Below are 22,414 nucleotides of genomic sequence, written 5' to 3'. Positions count from 1 at the left end.
TTTCAAATGGGCTGAAGGCATCCTCTGATTTTTATTTTTCAATAAGGTATAATGGGATAATGTCATAATCATCCTTGGAAGAAAGATGATGTTAACAACACTATGTGTAGGCATTTTTGGGGGAATGTGTAAGCTTATTTTACAAAAAAAAAAAAGTTATAATAAGTAATGATGTCAGGTGAACAACATGATCAACAAGGAAAGTATTTTCATCATATCATGTCAACCTTCATGTAATCCATCAAATATTTCTAAATGGGCTGCTTCACATTCAAAAGGTTTTACATAGAGGACGCTAATGTAGTACATCATAACGTGTTTTCCCGAAAATAAGACCTGGTCTTATTTTGTTTTGCCTCCAAAAGAGGCACCAGGTCTTATTTTCAGGGGTGTTTTTTACACTTACCTCACGGCAGTGGCACTGATAGCCCTGCCCAGCCGGTCCACTTCTTCTACGGCCGATGGAACAGCTTCATTCTGCAGCTGAGAATGGAGCTCCAGCCTGCATTTCACAGACAGAGGCCTTCTGGAAAGGCCTCTGCAGTTGAGAACTGAGCTATGGATTGAATCCATAGCTCATTTCTCAGCTGCAGAGGCCTTCCAGAAAGGCGTCTGACTGTGAAATGCAGGTTGGCGCTCTATTCACAGCTGCAGAATGAAGCTACTCCTTCGGCTGTAGAAGAAGTGGGCTAGTAAGGCAAGGCAAGTGTTGATCCATGGGAGGCCTGGCTGCAATGGTAAGCTCCACCCCCCCACCCCCACCCAACTTGATTTTTAGGCCTGCACCTCACCCCCAAACTAGGGCTTATTTTTGGATAGGGCTTATATTAGCCCCCCCCAATCAAGCTAGACTTATTTTCAGGGTAGGGCTTACTTTCGGAGAAACATGGTATCTATCCATTAAATTGTAATAAACCTAAACATATTTGTTTAGTTGGGTGCTCATGCAGCAGATCTTTCCAATCACCATCATTCTTTCTTATGTCAGTTCAGGTTTTTTTAAGTATTTGTGAAAACACAGCCACAATTATACTCCTCACTTATGAGAGGAAGATGACAACAACTCAAATAGAAATTAAACTGCATCAGTAGAAAATAGTAGATAGCAAGAAGAACTTTCAATAAAATAATTCAGTATGGATTATTCCAGCCAGTGTAGCAGGCAGAACTGGGGGCGGAGTTAAGTGAGTCAGCAGGCTAGAGTTGTTACATTCCCATAAATGGTCCAGATTCAACCCCTCTTGAATTCCATTGACCCTTATCCTGTGCCAGATTAGTATTGGATATTAATTGACTAGATTCTTTTGTACAGGCTTGAGCAATACATCTTCTGAGCTGGAATTTATGTATGATCCTGATGCTTCACACCCGACAGCCAGCTAGTTATAATCTCTTGTTTTCTACCTCTTCCTTCTGCTCCCTCTTCTCCCCCCCCCAATTATATATTTTATAGTCACCAAGCATTCTTAATCCCCATTAGCCTAATGTTGGCACTTAGAGGGTTAATTGCAATCCTTTATATTCCCAAAGCATCCTGATTGCCCTTATTTGTTTCTTGGGAGCAAGCTAGATATGTTGCTAAACATATAATTAGAATTGTATTGGATAGTTAAAAAACTAATTGGAGGTGCAGAGAAGGAAATTTTATTATGACTTGAAGGGGAGGATAAATGCTTGCTTTTTCTTCTGTGATATTAGCAAAAATTTCTTCTCTTTCTTGTCCCAGAACTGATTGAGTTTGAGGGAAAAAAATAATATGAAATGGTTCTAATAAAAATGGTATGGCTCATCTGGCTTTAAACTATTATAAGAATGGGCAGTTTTTGGAATGATGTATTAAGCTTAATCCTCATGGCTACAGACGAGTCAGCATTCACCAGCTGTTTGGAAAAACAATGGAAATACACTTGTATTCAATTTCTGATTCCTCAAAAATAAATTTGTAATGTCTTTAGTGGTAGTTTATAAATGTACTACTTTTTAGGTTACATGGAAAATAATGTCCTTGTCCTCCTTTTTGGTCTAGTTCAGAGGTAGGCAACCTTAGCTCTTTTATGACTCATGGACTTCAACTCCCAGAATTCCTGAGCCAGCCATGCTGGCTCAGGAATTCTGGGAGTTGAAGTCCACGAGTCATAAAAGAGCCAAGGTTGCCTACCCCTGGTCTAGTTTGTGTTTATGTGTTTATGTGTGTTGTTTATCCCAGAAGCAGAGATGGAACAAAAACATACACTATCCTCAATAGTTCTTATGTACTCTAACTCTGGCAGATATTTATATTTTCCCACAAGCCATGGATTGATAACATTAGTAAATTAATTAAAGCAATTCCATCAAGCTTTTGACAAATTATTTGTTTTAGTTTAAAAGCATACATTTACTATTGACATGCACTAAAAAGGCAAAACGTTTTCTGTTTTGACATCTCTTCCTATTTTCAGATAAATTAACTAAATCAAATCAGTATTTTCTTAGACATTCAGTATAGTGAATGTTGCTGCTGCTGGTTGTTAACTCCCAATAGAATTAAATAACTATTTATTAATGTAAGGTACAGAAGCTACACAAAACAAAGAATGTATGTACATGATATATTATAAACATCTAAAGCTGATTCCCATAAATATATGTTTCTTGGAAAATAATGTCATGGACATCACTTACATAATACTAAAACTATAAAAATTACACATATTGCTTAAGCATGCAGACTTAAAATTTGAGGATGTAAGTTGTTTTATGGGACCTATCATTACATATATCATGGATATCCCAGAATCACAGAGTGAGAAGGGGCTATTTAAATTACTCAGTGAGGTTCCATATCTGGCAGTGTCTCGCACTACCAATGAAATGTTTGGAGTATTTCTCAGGCTGTGGCGGTTTGTAGGGGCCTTTCTCCCATGTTTTGGTGAACCCAAGCTTGGAATGGAATCAGGACTCCAGGTTTTTTTACATAATTTAAGTATTCTTACTCTTAATGCTCATGTTTTGACAGTATTTGTAGCACTGAACTAGAGGTGATACTATAACAACTGTATTTCAATATAAGTGACAATATTCTGGGTATTGTATTGCCCATATGATTAATGCCTTGACCAGATCAGTATACAGTCTTTGTGGAAAAAAGGACCAAATGCATCTTTGCAAATATGCTGAATCTTTTCCTAGTAGATAGCGTTGTTGTTGTTTTTAAAATGAATATGTTGCAAATAATGTAGTTATGCCCTGTGGATACACAAAAGATTTATATTGGAGTGGATACGTGACAAATATTTTGTATGAAAAAGAAAAGTACCATCTTTCCAGCAACATACAAGTCAGTTGTGTGCCAAGCTTAACATCTCTTGTAAGGCTTTCATTCCAAATTAAACTGAATGTTGCGTAATATTTCTGCAGCCTATATTTCTAAATGAGGTTTTGGTAAAACTGCCTACGGATCCTTCTGGGGATGAGCCCATCTTCCACATCTCACATATTGATCGAGTCTACACACTTCGTGCAGAAAGTATAAATGAAAGGTAAAATACCATTGTATTAGCCCTGAAAATTACTGGACTTTGAACGTTCTCTTTTTTGTTCTATCATGCAAATGTGCCACATATACTTTGTTTCATTATCTCGTAGCTTTGAGTGTTGTTAACATTTAACTTTGCATTCTCCCATTTTGATTTCACAGCAACTATATTTATATGCTTATATGCTCTGTAACAACTTTGGTCAGGACATAGTTTTAACTGGGAATTAAGAAGCACAAAAAAATGGAATAGACCTTGCTCTTCCTACATTGTCAATGCCTTCTATTGTCATTTCTCATGGAGATCCTTCATATCACATCCAGTTTGGCTTTAAAACTTAGAGCTAAATTAGGTTCATGCTTCCATGCAATCAGATTTGCTTACCTGATACCCTTAATGACAATGGGTAACTTTGTTTCCACCTTCTCTTTCTGAAGGACAGCTTGGGTTCAGAAAATCAAAGCTGCTTCTGAACTTTACATAGAAACAGAGAAGAAGAAGAGGGAAAAAGCATACTTAGGTACTGCACTGGGGGTACAGTTTTAAGTTTTCCCCAAAATAACAGAAGAATATTATAATGAATCTTGCCTGTTCTTGCCACAGTCCGATCCCAAAGGGCAACAGGTATTGGAAGGTTAATGGTGAACATTGTTGAAGGTATTGAATTGAAGCCCTGCAGATCTCATGGTAAGAACTTTATTCTTTTTTTCCCATAATGGCTGGGGGGGGGGGCGGGAAAGAGAGAGAAGAGCTTCTGAGGGGAGGGGAAGAGAGACAAGAGCTTCTGGGAATGCAAAAAACATTGTCTACTCTAGAACTTTCTTCTAGGAATGTAGAGAAGAGTGCTAAAATGACAATAATGATACTAACAGGTGCTCAGTATCCTTTATGGCAGGGGTGTCAAACTGCATCATAGCGAAACCCCGCCCACCCCATTTGCCGGCAATGGCAAAAAAGTCGCGATACGTTGTGACACATCACATGACCTTGCAAGTTTGACGCCCCTGCTTTATGGGAAAGTTGTTCTGAAGAGTACAACTGTGACAGAGGGCACCTCTTGGGGTATTTAATCTGCTTAATGTAAAAGAATTTGTCAGAAAAAAAAATACAGCATTTGAAAAATATCATTTGAATAATCTCATGTAGATTAGTATGTTGACCATTATGGAACACAAGACAGGCAGCAATGGGAAACCCGTAGTGTTGCCAAAACCCCGTATATGTCCATGTATCTGTCATGAGCTAAGTTTGAAAGCATCTTTATCTTTACCTATAGCTATCTAGACTAGTACAGCCTGTACAGTTCAGATAGTACAGACTACCTTAAATACAGGTAGTCCTCGACTTACAAGTTCATTTAGTGACTGTTCAAAGTTACAACTGCACTGAAAAAAGGACTTATGACTGTTTTTCACACTTACGACCATTGCAGCATTCCCGTAGTGACTTAATCAGAATTCAGACACTTGGCAACTGACACATATGTATGACAGTTGCAGTGTCCCAGTTGCAAGCTTCTGACAAGCAAAGTCAATGAGGAAGCCATATTCACTTAACAACCATGTTACTAACTCAGCCGCAGCAGAGAAATTTGGGGCTGAGTTGTGGTCATAAGTGGAGGACTACCTGTGATGTTAATAGCTTCCATATGTTTCATAAGTCAGTCTACCAATTTTTAGCAGTTTCAGGCAGACTGAATAAAGGTGAACTTTATTGGTTCTGCTTTGTTCCCACTCCGAGGGAAAAAATGTCTCCTTGAAATTCACTGCCTGAATCATTTGGGTTTAATACTAGTAGTTAGTTAATATATGGATTGCAAGTGGTAAGTCACATGTGGCATGATTAACTTTGAATGATGCCATATTCATTTTACAGCATTCATGCACTCAAAAAGCCAGATAAATGTCCTTGCTTAAACACAAATGATATGAAAGAAATAAAAATGATGATGTCTTGTGAAAAGAATAGAAATAAATTACTAACTTCATGGATGCAAATATATAATCAGTGCTATACCATCTGTGTGAATTCTTCTATTAGGAAAGAGTAACCCATATTGTGAAGTGACGATGGGGTCACAGTGTCATATCACCAAGACTATACAGGACACTCTCAATCCCAAATGGAATTCTAACTGTCAGTTTTTTATCAAAGATTTGGAACAAGATGTGCTGTGCATAACAGTGTTTGAGAGAGATCAATTCTCTCCTGATGGTAAGTGGCACTTCTCATTTTTCAGCCTAGTTTTGTGCTCAAAACAGCTTTTCCAAACCTATATAGTCAGTGGGGGAGAGAAGTGTGTTGTTTTGGCAGTGTGCATGCATGGAAAGTCCCAGGTTTCTTATTCTTACAGCATGCTTTGACAATAATTGAAAGTACACTTTTAAATAGCAGGAATCTTCCAAGGAGGATACGAGACAATACAGGTAGTTGCAACTGAAAAGGAAGTTAACTGGTCTATGTTCATGCATAGAGTTCTTTGCTTTGTGGCATTTTCCTAGAAATAAAATATACAGAAGATGTGCTTGTTTTTCAGTTTGATCCCAATATTCCCATTAGTTATAATCACGTATGTTTCCTATTTCAGATTTCTTGGGTCGAACAGAAATTCGTGTGGCTGATATTAAGAAAGACCAAGGCTCAAAGGGACCAGTTACAAAGTGTCTTCTCCTGCATGAAGTCCCAACGGGAGAGATAGTTGTCCGACTTGATCTGCAGCTGTTTGATGAGCCTTAGAAAGGAAAATGTGAGAGGTTTCTACGAAATAGCTCAGTCCATTTATAAGAGATAAATAACTTTCCCTGCAGATGTTATGGACACTTATTAATTAGCCAGATTAATTTTGGACAATACTGAAGTCCAAATTGTGAGAAAAATGTTATTTTTCATTTTATTTTTTGTTCTGATGTTTTCTGTGGAATTTCTGCTGCAGTATTCAGGGTTTCTAGAATAACAGACCTTAGTCTGTGCTCTGACAAGGTGGAGAAAACATTGCACTTTTTTCCTGGTTCCTGCAGCATGCTGTGTCAAGAGGGGGGTGTCCTCGTATGACTTTTTGGACTTTCTAATGATTTATCCTAGTGTTGTGCCTATTGCCCCTCAGAGTAGTATATAAACAAATTGTGAATATATTTATATAAAAATACTTATAACACGAATGCATTCTTGCCATGTAAGATATTTGGATTTTTTTTTTTAGGCAGTTCATGATATTTGAATGGTTTTTTTTTAAAAAAAAAGAGGAAAGAAAAAAATGTTGAAGTGACAGGTACCCGTAGCCTGGAATGTTTTCAAGAGCTGAGCTGAAGGCTGCTTTTTCATAATATTTATTAAGCAGATGTTTTATGGATTAAGAATAAATTGCTGGCCCAGGGTGCAGTAACTTAAAATCTTTTCCTTTAGCAGGCAAGACTCCTAAGTGGACCTGAAACCTGTATAGGCGTTAGGTGTCTTTCACCAAACGGATTACTCTCTATCCATGCATCAGTGCTTCAGGTATTTGTATTTACTTGAGTTGTAAAGGATTTTTGATCCAATTAGCAAAAAGTCGCCCAAGTCCTGCAGTGTGTTTGCTGTACCTTGCAATAAAATTATTAGATTGCTGCAGGGGGATTAATCTAATGGTAAGGAAAGGTTGCTCTAGTTCACAAAAGCTGTTAACTCTGCATGAAGACAAGGCTAAAATATTCAGACAGGACATTTTATTACACTGCATTGTGCCTCAGTCAAATGAAATGATACACCATGGTTTTGAAACTATGCTAACAATATATATTGTAACCCATCAAGATAGTTGCAGATTTGCCGCTTTAAACATTGGATTGTGCTGAGACTTTGCAAAGAGAGCGATCTCAGTCAAAGGAACCTGTTGCTATCCTGTAAATGTAAAGTTTCACTGAAGTTCTGCAATTTCAAATAGGAAAAACTTGATTCAGCAGAGTGTTTAAAAATCATTTGAACAAAAGACTATTTGCATAAGTATTTGGATGAACTTGACACATTGACAGGAGAATTTGGGTCAATGCAAGTGCATTTCCTTTCTATTTTCAATTATTCCATTTGATACCCAAGGATCATGCTTAAAAGGCGATTTTTGTAGATTTTCAGAATGGGAGATGTTGATGGTTCTGTTAGCACGTCAATGTTCTCGTGAGTTGTGTTGGCTTTGCTGTTCTTTGCATGTTGCTTTGGTATCAGTTTTCATGTTTCCTGTGGAGATGAATGTTATTTAGCACAGCAAATCTTTTATTATTTCCATTAGGAAATTAGAATAACTTTATACTTGATAGGTATATAAGGTCTAGTGATAAATGTAAATTGTGCTTGAAACTGTTTGTGTGTTATTATTTCCAAGGAAGCCACTGTATTCTTTTCAACAGTCATTTTTTAAAAAAATCCTGTATGTTGGAGAAACAACAAAGTTTACATTTCATACTTTTAAGAATTGGTTTACTATTTATTTATTGAAAATAGTGTAGAATTTTGTATCAGAAATGACATACTTATGTATTTTTTGACCAGAGAAACACACTTTAGTTAGAAACTTTAAACTTGACCAAGTTTTAGAGTAAGTTTAACTGAATAGGCATGCAGTTATTTAGCACTGACTGGTTGAAAACACAATGAAAAATCACTTGTTTTTATTTTTCAATGTTGTTTGAAATGTTTGAATTAAAATATGTAAATAGTACTAGGCCCACACTTTCCTTTTTTCTGTATCAGTACATTTTATTAAATATAATGTATATGAAAATAATACATTATGTAGAAAGTAAAAAAAGAAAATTCCTTCGTGCTGGAAAAATATTAAACGTCTTTGTTCTTTGGCTATGCTTGAACTCAGAAGGATATTAACAAAGGTGGCTGTTGCTTTCTTTTCAGATTTTTAAAAAATCTTATTTACAAAAATCTTACTGGACAATAAAAATAGCAGGTACATTAGCTCCAGTGTCAAATCAAATTAGCTGCATATTCTTAGAAAACAACAGGAGACCCACAATTTGAAGAAGAGTAGCCATTCAAAGGATGTCAGTAAGTAAAACTGCCAATAAAGTTTTGCCAAGTTTGGATAAATCATTTATTTACCCATTTAAAAAGATCACAGACTTGAATGGAAAATTCAAATCTAAAGGATATAATACATATTATGGATAATGCAAAATTTAACTGACTTATAAAGCAAAATTCATCATTCAGCATATAAACTCTTTCTAGTTATTCACTTAGTACTATTAGTGGTCCTAGAAAGATAGACTCCTTCTCTAGATTTGTCAACATTTGCACTCAACATCTTTCACCAACACGTAAATTCATATAATACAGTAGCATCTTGGTACTCAGCATTAATTGGTTTGGGGAGGTGCAATGTATACTAAAAAGGACGAGTGCCAAACCACTTGACTTACCATGTAATCCTTTGTTTCGGCCAGGAAGAACTGTCTATTCCTTTTTCTATGTCAGCGCCTTCCCAACATGGCCAACTTCCTGTTCACCCTCTATGGCAGTGGTTCTCAACCTTTTTAATGCCGCAACCCCCACCCGGTCGTAAGTTGAGGACTACTCGTGCAGCACTGTTTGCAGAATGGGACTTTTGGCGGGCTCAGCAGGGCAGAGACAGCCTGGACAATTCCTATTGGCTTTTGAAAGCCAATAGAATTAGACTCTATTCAAGAGAGTCTATTCTATTGGCTTTCAAAAGCCAATAGAATAAAAGGGAGTAGCACAGCTAAGGAAAAGGGGGAAAAAAATGGCGGACTGCGTTGTTTGGCGACCCCCGTGAAATGGTCGTTCGACCCCAAATGGGGTCCTGACCCACAGGTTGAGAACCACTGCTCTATGGCCATCCCCCTCCTTTTGCAGTAACCTTCCCAGCATGGCTGACTTCCTGTCTGTTCCCCACAGCCATATTTTTCTTATAGCAGCAGGTTGAGTCCTAAACAAAGGCCAGGTACTGGGACATTTTCACATCAAAATACATAGAATACCAAATTTGCTGAGTTTTGAAGCATTAAGTACCAAGGTACAATTGTACCTTCTTCAGAATGACTAAACAGAAGCTGTCTCCCACCTATCTTTTGCATTACTGAAGACCACTGTTAAGGTTGAATATGCCGCTGCAGCTATGTATCCGATGTCTTTGACCAATTAACTGCTATCAGCACTTCCTGATGTCAGCTGATCTCAAAAGCAATACTTTCAACATGTGCTAAAAATGTTTGAGTAGAAAAACTAAACACCCTGCCAAATATCTTTCTAAGTCCTTGATTTAATTGAGCCATTTAATGTGAGACTGATTCATTTTGATTCTGGCTTCAAATCTACAATAATGCAATCCACTTAATATCAAATGCAATTCTGAATCCCCAAAGAATTCCTCTTCCCTGGTCTATGACTAGACTTTTGGTTATTCCTCTGACAGTTCTAGTACTGCAGGCATTATGTGGTCATTGAGGAATTTACAAAGACCCAAATGGAATTTAATCTTATAGTATACAGAATATATGCTTGAAATTAAACCCACTGAAATTCAGTGGAATTTGTTTTCAAGTATTGTTTAGAAGACTATGACCTTCAATGCAAGATGCAGGGAACAATCTCTACCATTAATGGCTAGCAACTGGCCAAGTTTTGCATTAATAGGAAAGAGCCAAAAGACAGAGAAAGCAAAAAACAAAGACAACCAAAAACAGTAACCATTAATCTGTTAGGGTTCCAGTCTATCAGGTTCACAAACATGATCCAAAAGTTAGACAAGATGTTTTGGGAGGGTAGGCTCTTCACCATCAGATGATAGTAGAAGAATGCAACACCAGTAGCACTAACTACATTTCCAATTTCACAGTTGGTGGTTCCCAGAAGCATCCTTTTGAAGGAAGAATTACGTTTTAAAATAGCAGCTACAATGGGCTGCATCTTAACCAGGGCAAAGACATATATATTCATCAATATTATTGTACTATCAAATCTAATATAAAAGTACTATAAATACAACCAGCTATTTTAAGGATAAACAGTTTTATTGTTCTCATGATAGGCCTTACAAGTTTTTAATGAACATTCATAACTGGATGGACATTATATAACTTCTTTCATGATCCTGCTCAATTTTTGAATTTTGGTCTTTGTAGACATGTCAATGTATTTGTCTCCAAGGTTGACAATCATTCCACCCATGATTGATGGATCAGACTAGAAAAAAATGGCAAGATTATTTAGATAGGTTACTACCACAGTATATAATATTGCTGTGCTTGATTTTATATTTGAGAAATCACTACAATCAAATTTATGACAGAATAGAGATGCCAAATAATCTTGACAGTTCTCAGAAATCTATAAAAATATTTGATTGAATGTTAGTGGTTTTTATCAGTATCAGAATCTGTCTGCCTGTCTGTCTGTCTACCTGCCAAAGATATTTCTTTGGAACTGGTTTCTTCCAATTATTTCTAAATGATCAAGATCAAGAAGTAATTCCTTTGTGTTCTTCAGGTGAGGAATATCATTTCAGGGACCTTGAATATGGGCCTTTTCAACTATTGGTGATTCTTCAGAACAACATTGACCCAGAAATCCAATATGGTACCAACCTTACTGAGCATTTGAAGGATCATTAAGACCAGCTTTTTCAGAGATCTGGCTTTACAATTATTAATTTATTTTATAGAATAGGATATGATACACTGCTCAGACGGTGGTGACTGGAATGGCATATAACTCTTGTAAATAAATCAAAATAACTTGACTATGCAAGAGAGAAGAATTAGAATAGTTAGTATATGTATTTGATAGCGAATGATATAAATATTATTTCTAGTTATTATTCTGTGAACAAGGTATTAAAGCAACTTTCCCTAAGTTTGGGAATTCTGGAAGCTGAACTCCACACATCTGGAAGACACTTAAGTTGGAAAGATTAAGAAGTCCAACATCTAAAGCAAACATGTCAAACTCGCGACGTCATGTGACATTGCATGTGACATTTGGCCCGTGGGCTGGCAGTTTGACATGCCTGATCTAAAGAAATGTCAACATTCACAGGCCAAAGAAACGATAATTAATTCTACTGTTAATTTAAGGTTGGCTACAAATGTGATTTTTTGCCACTTGTAAAAGTAGTTTGTTCCTATGGCCTAGTGTAAGACTCAATCATCCATTAATCAATTTGCATTAAGTTAGATTCGGAAAAGCAAAACATGGAAAAGGTTTCAAGGACAGATGAAGGAATATTAATGAAGATAACAGAGTTAGCCCATCTTACTTTTAGATTAAAAGGAGGAAAGGGTTTTGCTTTAGAGAACATTTATGTAACTTGCATCAATACCTTCATTTCCAATTTTAGAATTTCTCCTTTGGCTAGAAAACTATTCAAAGTTGTTTTCAATTCAGTAAGACTGGCCTCATCCAAGGTCTAAAATATTAAGCAAAAAGAGAAAAGTTTAAAAATTGACAGATAGCATTCAATTCTAAACATATAAGATAAATATATGGTATTTCTTTACTTAGAAACAGAATGGATAGTTTGTTACGCACAGAATCCTGAATGATTAGTTTAAAACATTTCATTGCTTTTACACTAAACTGAAATTCTCCATTCAATAATGTCCAAGTGACATTTTAATTTCCTTTTTTCAGAAAAATATTTTAAGACATGTAAGACATTGGCAAACACAATACATAGCTTCTTACCTTGCTGTGCTACATTATGCTATACTATAATGTACCATACTATGCCATGCCCCACCATATCACACCTAACCTTAGAAACAAGTGCCTCATAAATTAAAATAGCCCCAAACACCAAACTTATATAAATCACATTTAAAACAATAAACCAAAAACGTAAAAACATGGCATTGTGCCAATCCCAGCTCACAGACAATACAGACACCTCGCAGGCTCACAACGTTCATGCAATCCCCAGGCCTGAAGGCATAATCTTGTCTTCAGGGAATTTCTAAAGGCCAACAGGCTTGGGGGCCAGTGTAATCATGGGGGATGATATTCTATAGGGGGATGCTACAATGAAAAAGGTCTCTTCCTGGGTCACATCAGATGGAATTCCTTTTAGGAGGGATTATACTTATTTTCATTATGTGTAGCCATGTGATTTCCTCCATCCCCAGTACCTAATTATTAGAGACTTATCTATAACAATTAAAAATATTTAATATATTTGCTTACCTGAGCAGTAGTTACAGAGCACAATATCTCTCCACGATATGCACTCATAATCTTGCCAAATGCAGAAATTACACTTGGAGTATAAGGCAACCGACTGTTTTCAGCAAGCGTTTCTTGAAAAACAAAAATATAAGAAATGATTAATAATACTTAAGGATATCCAAACTGTATTAGAAGTGTAAACACATTGGCAAATTACAAAAAAAAAAAAAAAAAGCTTTTTCATTCTGAAGTATTTTACAGAATATTTATTCAACTCTCATTTGTAGAGTTTGGTCCAATTTACTACGAACACTATACGTACTTACTGACAAAATTGATAGTGAGAGGAGACAGCTTCTCCTTAAGTAAAGCATCACCCACCATCTGTTGCTTCACTTTGGCCTTTACATAAGGATTCATAACAACGTTGGATAATTTAGGATCCTTCATTATTGCCTTAAATTATAACAAAAAAAGAGAACTTGATCAAAATAATATTTGTTTCTAGTCATGACATACTAGTTCAATTTATCAAAGTATGCCCCGTGGCTTTGGATTGTTTAATGATACTACCGCATTCACAATACTATTCATCTTCTGATTAATCTTATATGTTCTTATATACAGTTCTCATCACTTTCCATCTTAGTAAATGTATTTCTGACTGTAACTTAAATCTGTACAATTTAATAAATGCTGGAGTAGAAATTTCATTCCAAAAGGTATTAAAGACATTTAACATCCATAATCAACCAACTTTTAAAAATAAATGAATAGAATACATTGCTTTACTTTTATAACTTGTAAGAAAACTAAATAGTGGAGGACTTCATTTATTCAAGAAAAAGTTACTTTTTACATCTATCTCAAGCTTCTTAGCTGCATGACAATAAGTTAAAATCACCTTTTTGCTTTCAGTGTGGAAGAAACCTCTAGGTCAGGGGTGTCAAACTGAGGTATTGTGTGTGGCTACAAAGGTCACTTTATTGTAACAACAATATCTGGTCATAAAATGGTCTTGTCAAGAACCTACCAAGAAAACAGTCCTATACATTCTCAGCGATCCCAGGCCAAAAAGAAAAAGAAAACACCCTTGTGAGAACTTATTTTTCTGTTTTTTAGAAGAAACTCCTACTACCAATCCAGTCCAAATGCTGAATATTAATATATTCAACTTAGTTTCCATCCAACTCTCAACACTTCTGGGTGGCTCTCAGAATAAAATACAAAATAATATCTGCTTTTGTATGTTAACTATTCTTTTATTTTTATTTATTTAGTTCTGATGTTCTCTATCAGAATTAAGGGATTTCTACTTGAACTAGAAGAATTAAGCACATATTCTTAATATTTCCTACAAAAAATACTTAAAAAGTAATTTTTGTGGTTCTATAATAAAATGGGAGAGAAGGATTTATTTTCTGCCTAACATGAAAATCCAAAAAGTTATTCCTCATACTCATGAGCACAAACATCTTTAGCAGAAATAGGCATCAAAAGAGTTGCAATACAAAATGTTATTACCAACACACGAGTCAGTTCTTTTTCTACTTGATCCAATTTCTTCTGCTTAGAAGCAGCAGAGTAGAGTGCAGTGGCATATCGGCCTTCTAACCCATATATCTGAATTGGGGGCTGCAGGAAAAAAAGCAACACATTAAATCATATTGTTACAGGTAATCTTGTTTAACCACCATCTGATGTTGTTAACTGTCTTGAAAAGGGTAATTTACAGACCTGAAGCACTTCTAGCTGTGGTAAAATATCACACATGCACACACATCATATGATTTCAATCTGATTGCTTGGCAACCTGTTCATGCTTATGATTGGTTGCCAAGAACCCCACAATCATATGTTTGCCATTTACAATTTTCTCTGCTGACTTCCCCTGAAAGTCAGGTGGGAAGCCCTGAAGGAAGGTTCTAAGTTGCTACTGCCTGCCAAGATGACTCCCTCTCATCTCTGGGGGCTGAATGAAAGAGTTGCCTGCTGAGGGGAGTTGAACTCCTTCAGTGGGGTAGAGAAATGGAGCTCAGATTTTGAAGGAGTTCACTTTTGTGCGTGGACAGTTGACTTCGTTCTGTGGGATGCACAAATGGAACTCGGATCCTGATGATCTGTCATCCATTTCTGTACCCCAACAAAGGAGTGCCCTTCTGTATGCAGAAGAGAGATGTTATCCTCCCTTGGTGTGCAGAAACGTAACTCAGATACTGATCATTTGAGCTGTTCCTGCACCCCAATGAAGAAGTTCCCTTCTGCATATGGAGGAAAGTTGACGTCCTGCAGGGTGCAAAAATGGAGCTCAGATCCTGATAATTTGAGCTATTTCTCCACCCACCCAAATGGGTTCCCTTCTGTGCAGAAGGGAGTTCACATCATTTGGCAGGGAACTCTTTCAACCAGCCTGTAGAGACAAGAGGGAATTGAAATTCAAGCAGAATGTGCAAGAAAGTAAGGGGTGTGGGGTACCTCAGGCTGGGTGAGGGAGGACCTGGGAGGCCCAGCACAGGCCACGCATGTCTTTGCTCAAAGGCTGGAAATACTGTTGAATTTTGGCAAGGAAGATTTTCAGCTTCTGAGTGGAGTCTCCCAGGAACTTCTCCCACCAAGACACCCTGCACTCCTTAACTGAGATCCCATGCATTTAACAATTCATGGAATCACTTAACAACTGCAACCAGAAGTGCCAGGATTATGGTTGTTGAGCGAAGCAGTCATGTGACATCTTGCTTAACAACCACTTCATTCAATTACTCAATCATTGTTTTAAATCAAGGACTACCCTATAACATTGCTGTACAATATAAGTGGTCCTGGACAATTTATAACAGTCACCTAAACACACTGCAACTAATTCACTAAAATTGATGGGATGTGAAGATTTTAGTTCTGCTATAATATTTTTCATATATCTCTGGATATCAATGGGCTTTTGTCCTTGCTTTCTCAAGAGAGCCACATGTTCCCTTGCTGTCCACTTATATATTTCTTTCCTCACCTCTTTAACAAACATCTATCTTTCCTCTGCTACCAACTTTATTCTTTTCTTTTTCTTTTTTCTCATTTCATGAAAACGTTCTGCTTCTTCCCTCTCTTGAATTTCATATTAACTGTAAACTTCAATTGAGAATAAAATGACTGAACCCAACAGGACTTTTTCTGAGAAAATATGTTTACAATTCTTTGTATATGAGCAAAAATATAATTAAAGTGCACTTCATAAGTGAAAGGTGCTAAAGGCTATCTTTTCATTATTTAAATTACAACACATTATTCAACAATGATGTGTTTATTCCCTTAAACACTATTAAAGCTATGGTTGAGCAATATTTTTTTTCTAAATTTAGCAATATTTAAATTTACCTGAATTAGCTTGGATGCTGACCTAATCACAGAGGTACTGAAGTGCCGCACCTGTAAGAAGAAAAGTACTGTTTAACTTTTTAAAAAAGAAAGCTATTACATAAACTGAGTAAAAAAAAAATCACAGTAATAAAAAATTGAACTACTTCCAAATCAATTGAGATAGGTCACTTTGTAAAACTTAATTCTGTAGATTTGATCCTAATGTATCTTCCAGACATACAAAATGTAGCGGTAGTTGTTGTTTTTTACCAGCCATAGGAATTAGTTCAGCAACCAACAGCTGAACAAGGCATATTTTCAACATTACAACAGCATCCTATTAATTCAACAAATGCAATATATTAATTCTTAATATGATCAATCATGAATATGATCAATTAACATAACAATAATTAATATGATAACTTCTCAATGTCATTCAGTATTGTGTATCATTGTAGAATAATAGTTCTAGGGCTGTGCACACATCAGTGATGATTTGGAAATTGTGTCCAAGACCCTGGACAAGGATCTCTGCTATTCTATCTATATCAGTGTTTCTCAACCTTGACAATTTTAAGGCATGAGGACTTCAACTCCCAGAATTCCACAGCCAGCATTGCTGGCTGTGGAATTCTGGGAGTTGAAGTCCACATGCCTTAAAATTGTCAAGGTTGAGAAACACTGATCTATATGATTGTTAGACAATGTCTTGATAGTGCATAAATATCAATCAACACCAGTTCAACAGTGCAACCACATTGTGAGTTTCTCTTCACTAGGTGTGTTTTCAGAAAGGCTGGGTAGCAATCTTGGATTCCTGCATGGTGTTTGTGTGTAAGACTTAAAAGCCAGAAGGGCCTCCAACTTTGTGAATCTATGCTTATTCTACATGCATATGCAACTAGGGCCTTCAACTTTGTGAATCTATGCTTATTCTACATGCATATGCAACTTGTTTTTTTATTCTATTTTGGGAATTTCTTTCAATCCAAGCAATTTATCATGCTGCCTTTACCCTTCTGGAAGAAAGAAGCATTTATTTATCACATTCCGGTATTTTATTTATTTAGCAAATTGTTTCAGCTGCCCATCTCATGAAATGTGACATGTTTCAGGCTTCAGATGAATTCTGGCAAGATGGAGAGGATTTGGGTGCAAGAGACATCAGGATCTGATTATCATCTTTAGTTCTGAATGGGATTGCACTCCTGTGCTGTCCATCTCCTTGGTTCTGGTTTTTTGCATAGTTATGGAATTTTAACTGCATTTTTTAGTAAGCCGTCCAGAGTCACCCTATCGGGGAGATAGGCAGCAAATACACTTAATAAATAAACAAGACAATTCCAGATAAGACTACAAGCACTTTCACCGAGCCCCAAAGGAGGCTGTGGGTTCACAAGTCATACTGGACCACGAGCAAACCAGAGATCGAGTTCGCACAACGGTGGGCAAAAATGCGGTAGCTGTTTGGATTTCATTCAGATATTGCTCTGGCATGCGGCGGTTCTTAAATTCCAAAAGGAGGATTTTGCAACAAATCTGGCAGCGAAAATGAAGATCGCTCGCTCAAAGCATCCCCTTTACACCTTCATATCAATCAGAATCCTCATTTTAAGCAAGCTCCATATTTTCGGGATCCTGCTTGAGCCTTAGATGTGACTTTTCCTTCCCCGAACTCTCACAGGAACGGGAGAAATGTTCTTATAATGAGAAGGTTATAAACGCAGGACCAACTCCCCCTTTTTTAAAAAAAAAAAATCCGCGAAACATTACCACTCACCTTCACACCCAATCCTGCGACCGAAGCCGCCATCTTCTTCTCTAGGTCAAACCGGCTTTCTCGGCTTCGCAAACGGGAAGCGCGCGCATAGACTGACGCACCACTGCGGCTTTCTGGGAGTCGTAGTTTCTGTGGAGTGCCTCATTTCTCAAACTACAGAGAAGGGAATATTACATACCGAGGAAGAGAGATCTCGCGTAGTTCCAGAAGGCAAAGAAAGTCTTAACAAGGAGTCGGAGTAGGGAAAGCAAAGGCTTTACATTGCTTTGAAAATGTAGGAAAACCATGGGGTTAGACTTATGCTGACCGATCGTAGTATGTACAAAATTTATTACCTCTTATGTAGAAAGATGGCTATTACATAAAACGAGTATTCTTATTCTCCCTTTTTCTGTATTTATACCTTTACTGATTCACATAATCAACACCAGATGTATTCATAGATGTACGTATGTAAGACTAATTGAACAGCGATTTATTTAGTTTTGTAGATTTGCAGCATTTCTGAACTATATTTGATTAAAGAAGTAGGGTTAGTAGAAAAACAAATATGCTCACCTACCATTACTGATGCTACATTGAACATACCCTGACCATAATTAACTTAACCATAGTTAACTGAAGTGCTCCAATATGAATGGACCTATAAATTAACAATATAATCACAGTGGCTGGATTTGCATAACACATTAAGCCCCAAATTCAACAACCATGTTTTAACCTTGTGTGTTGTGTGAATCTAATCCAAGGAAGATACATTCACCCTCAAAAGTATACAACAGAACAGAAATAGTAGAAATGAAAGTGAGCATTTTTTTAAATGCTAGTAATCAGTTACATTTGTATTGCATCATTACCAATCTGGGCCTGTTCTCCAGGAATACTGAGAATGCCATTCCAAGACATCTGTAGCTGTCCAGATTAGGACATCCTGCATTATCTTCTCAATACCTGCCCCTATAAATAGCACAGATTTTTATCAACCTCCTCAAGCTCATAATCACTTGGTCATTGGGGAGCAGACAGCAAATAAGCCTTCTAATAAGCCTGGATTTTGTTAGAAAATATTTTAATATTTTAATTTTTTGATACTAATTACTTCTGTATGCTTTTTATGATTGGATGCTTTTCCCACTTCACTTTAACTTACATAGTTTTGCAGAATCTATTTTGAACACCAGATGTCATCATTGTAAAAAGATTAGGCATCTTAATAAATTACAGTACTGTCAGTATAATAGTTGAACTATTTAAACCAAAATTCAAATTCCTGAATCAGTCTCAAGCTTGGCCATAGATAGGGGTGTCTGCAGGGATATGGCAAAACTTGTCAGGATGGCAGCTACAATCAAAGCTCTGTCTGTCACATATAAAAGCATCATGACAGTGTTCAAGCTTGGAAAGACTGTTCTGAATATTGGTTTGGATAGGAAGATGGAGAATCCCATCATGCCACTGGGAAGAACTTTATGGATTTTGTGACTGTATCATCACTTTTCCCAACACAATTCATCCACAGTGCTCAAACCTTCTCGGAAACTAGGGGATGTCAAAGTCTTTCCTCAGTGAACGGTTGCTTGTTGTGAAGGAGAAAAGATGTGCTGAACATGTGCCTAATCACCTTTTGCACTAATGCTGCTATTATATATCTTCTGAAATAGAGTACTGAGGAAGGCTCTTAGTTCAATTTTGGAAAGCCAAGGCTTCCACAAAACTGTACTGAGGAAATAAGAATGGAAGAAAAAAATAGGCAAAAAAGAAACGCTGTAGTGAAAAGAAATACTAGTGGAATAAAAGAGATAAGAAAGTCAAGAATGATAAGTATGTGAAGAGATGGAAAAGATCATGATTTCAGAATAAAATTGCTGAAGAGAAATGGGGGAATGGTAAGACGAATGAGGAAAAAGCTTGATCTTTAACAATGAATTAAACCTTGACTACACAGAATGCAGTCTTTTTTTTTCATCAATCAAGAGCCAATTAAAGAGCTAAGTGATGACACATATCATGAAGCCAAACGTTTGCATCTGGTACTCAAGTTTTTTTCCAGGAGTATATGATGTGTTTAGCAACAATCTAGACATGGTAAATCAAAAATTCTTCATAAGTTGATTATGTTCAAAGTTTTTGGAATACAATTTACAAAACATTAATGATATCAAATACTATATTTTGCTTAAGAATTTTGTTGACCATTGTAAGAATATTCTGCCAATCCAGACAACCAAAGGACATAACCAAAGTATATGTAAAAATATACTTCAAACTTAGTATACTATGTTCAGCATAAGAAATAATTTAATTTACTTCAATCTTCATTACAGCCTGACAGCCAGAAAACACAGATATAGTTGTATAAATCTAAAAACCTGTATATGTCAATAAAAAGTAAGTATAAAACACAATAACAAACAGTATAATAGAGGTGATTATCAGGATTAATACTATCTTTCGATCATACGCGAGATGAATAGAACAAATAGAAGCACAAAATTGTGCAATCTGGGAGGATACATCAGAGGGAATCAAACAGAAACAGACAGAAGAAATGACAAATACACTGAATTCCCTGCCAAGGGATTTCTTCAGAATGAGATGGATGAAGAACCAAGAAGAGCAAAAGAGGAACACATGGCTCTGACTTCCAGAGCCATCCCCACATAGGGGATATACAGGTAGCGCTCAATCACAATGACCACAACTGAGCATGGAATTTTGGTCGTAGGCCATTGCAGTTGTTAAGCTTAATTTTACTATCTTTTTACAATGGTCATGAAACAAGTCACCTCTGTTAAGTGAATCATGTGATCATTAAGCAAATCCAGCATATCCAATGGGTGTTTTGCTGTTCTCTGCTGCCAGCAAACATCGCAAATCATACTCACTAGCCTTCTGCCGAACTTTTTAAGTCTGCCTGCTGGTAAGAATAATTGTTCAGTAAAGAATGACAATTTTGTGTGGGATGAATTTATATTTGATGAAAAGTGAAAGTAGAGAAGATCTCATGGGATTATATTTCAGTTTAAAACATGCACAAGTTATTGAGAAAATCATTGAAGCAGGTTTAGAATTATACCAGAATATAATTAAATCCTTGCAAGAAAAATGTATCTTTGACAGGCAAGACAAAAATCGCAATTATTAAATTTAAACTTTGAATTGACCAGGCCAAAAATAAACTTTTTTTTTTTGAAACCTCAACTTATATAGGGACAACACATGGTTCGTTCTCCAAGATGTAGTTATAAAAGGGGGGGAACCCTCTATCTAGCCTTTATTCAAAGGTCTAAATTCAACACTTCTTCCATAACAAGCCTCATTGCAATTCTCTTAGGCCAGCTGGTCTTTTTGCAACAGATACTTGGAATTAATCAAAGTTTATTTGCTTTGACTCTGGTCAATCTTAGAAATAAAATCTGACTGTCTCCTGTTTTTGCTAACTCCATACCCTGCTTCTGCCCAATTTTTGTTAAACGTCGTTCAAACAAGGTGCAGTAATCTTTAGTCCAGTGCTAGCAGAAGGAAAATATCCCAATGTTACCATTTCAACCTGCATTGTCCATAAGAGCAAAAGAGAAACAGTATGCCATTTATTATGTCAGATCCACTTCATTCCCATATTGCTCTTTTAGCACAAAATCCAGGCAAACCAGCAGAATCTCATGGTATTCTTTTTTAATTGTAGGAGAAAATAAAATGCAGTTTCTCTCACTATTACCAAATTCCATATAACTATTATGTCAGTGCATCAACCTTTGATTAAAGACTGTGAGTTGTACTATTATATGATTGGTTTGACTTTTGTTTTAGGCTCATGTTTTAGCATTTAGATTTTTTTATTTTTGCTGATCGCAGACCATGTTAATACATACCTACATATAGCAGACCTTACTAACATACCTTCACACACACACACACACACACATTTATTAACACTGCAGACAAAAGACAAAACATCTGGTCCCAGTGACTGACCCAGATTGGATCCTGCAACATACATAATATACTGTAGCTATATTATTTAAGACAGAATATAGTGTAGTTTTTTCATATTCTATTGTCACGTGTAGGGTCTCCTGGAACTTGGGATAGCAAGGCATTGTGAATTTTTGAGATGGCTGAAGAATTTATACACAGGCAGAGGGAAATGTGGCTTGTGATAAGTCCAGTGAATCTAAATATTCTATTTCTTCTATCTCTTTTTTTATTCTTTGTGCTCCATTACTTCTTTTGGCTTCACTTATATAAATCCCTCACACAGCCTTTTCTAAGATACAAAATGAAGTGGGAAAATATCAGGCTTCTTCATCCAAGGCAGAATAAGGGTTGAGGAACAACAATCAATAGCCTTTGCTGAATTGTTTTGGCTGAGAACATGCATTCTTGAGAATAAAAGATTCCCCAAGACTCTGCTTATGACCACTTTGCATACCCACAGAAAATTGCTGGCTTCTGAAAAGCCATTTCATAACTGACAAAACAGCAAAGCTTTTAAAATGTGACCCAATAAATTGTAGCTGCCAGAATTATGGAATTTCCATTACATTTCTTAACAAAAAGCAAAAAGGAAGAAAAAGAGAGAATATGAAGCAAAAGT

General features: G+C 36.4%; 2 protein-coding genes across 9 annotated transcripts in view; one reads left to right on the top strand and one right to left on the bottom strand.

The window, feature by feature from the left end:
* Positions 1-8,372, top strand: part of ITSN1 (intersectin 1) — a 95,129-nt gene extending 86,757 nt beyond the window's left edge. For 2 of the 8 annotated variants that reach the window (XM_039318803.1, XM_039318776.1), the window contains 5 exons: positions 3,400-3,521; positions 3,956-4,038; positions 4,122-4,205; positions 5,559-5,732; positions 6,106-8,372. In XM_039318803.1, coding sequence (XP_039174737.1) covers positions 3,400-3,521; positions 3,956-4,038; positions 4,122-4,205; positions 5,559-5,732; positions 6,106-6,254 — 612 coding nt within the window. In that variant the 3' untranslated portion in view covers positions 6,255-8,372. Of the gene's footprint in view, positions 1-3,399; positions 3,522-3,955; positions 4,212-5,558; positions 5,733-6,105 lie in introns of those variants that run through there. The other 6 variants (XM_039318767.1, XM_039318785.1, XM_039318793.1 and 3 more) reach the window with 5 other exon arrangements.
* A 2,141-nt stretch (positions 8,373-10,513) lies between these two features.
* Positions 10,514-17,925, bottom strand: ATP5PO (ATP synthase peripheral stalk subunit OSCP). The gene is made up of 7 exons (XM_039318763.1): positions 17,818-17,925; positions 16,053-16,103; positions 14,208-14,318; positions 13,010-13,139; positions 12,702-12,814; positions 11,842-11,928; positions 10,514-10,706 (listed from the first exon to the last, which is right to left on the bottom strand). The coding sequence occupies exons 1-7, from the start codon at positions 17,848-17,850 to the stop codon at positions 10,593-10,595; spliced, it is 639 nt and encodes a 212-aa protein (XP_039174697.1). The 5' UTR covers positions 17,851-17,925; the 3' UTR covers positions 10,514-10,592.
* Positions 17,926-22,414: the final 4,489 nt, after the last annotated feature.

This window comes from Crotalus tigris, unplaced genomic scaffold (assembly GCF_016545835.1).
Source record: "Crotalus tigris isolate CLP2741 ecotype Arizona unplaced genomic scaffold, ASM1654583v1 scf7180000017601.7605149639:7615979, whole genome shotgun sequence".
In the NCBI taxonomy this organism is placed as follows: domain Eukaryota; kingdom Metazoa; phylum Chordata; class Lepidosauria; order Squamata; family Viperidae; genus Crotalus; species Crotalus tigris.
The sequence above is the reverse complement of the archived record's forward strand: the minus strand, read 5'-3'. Positions and strand labels throughout refer to the sequence as shown.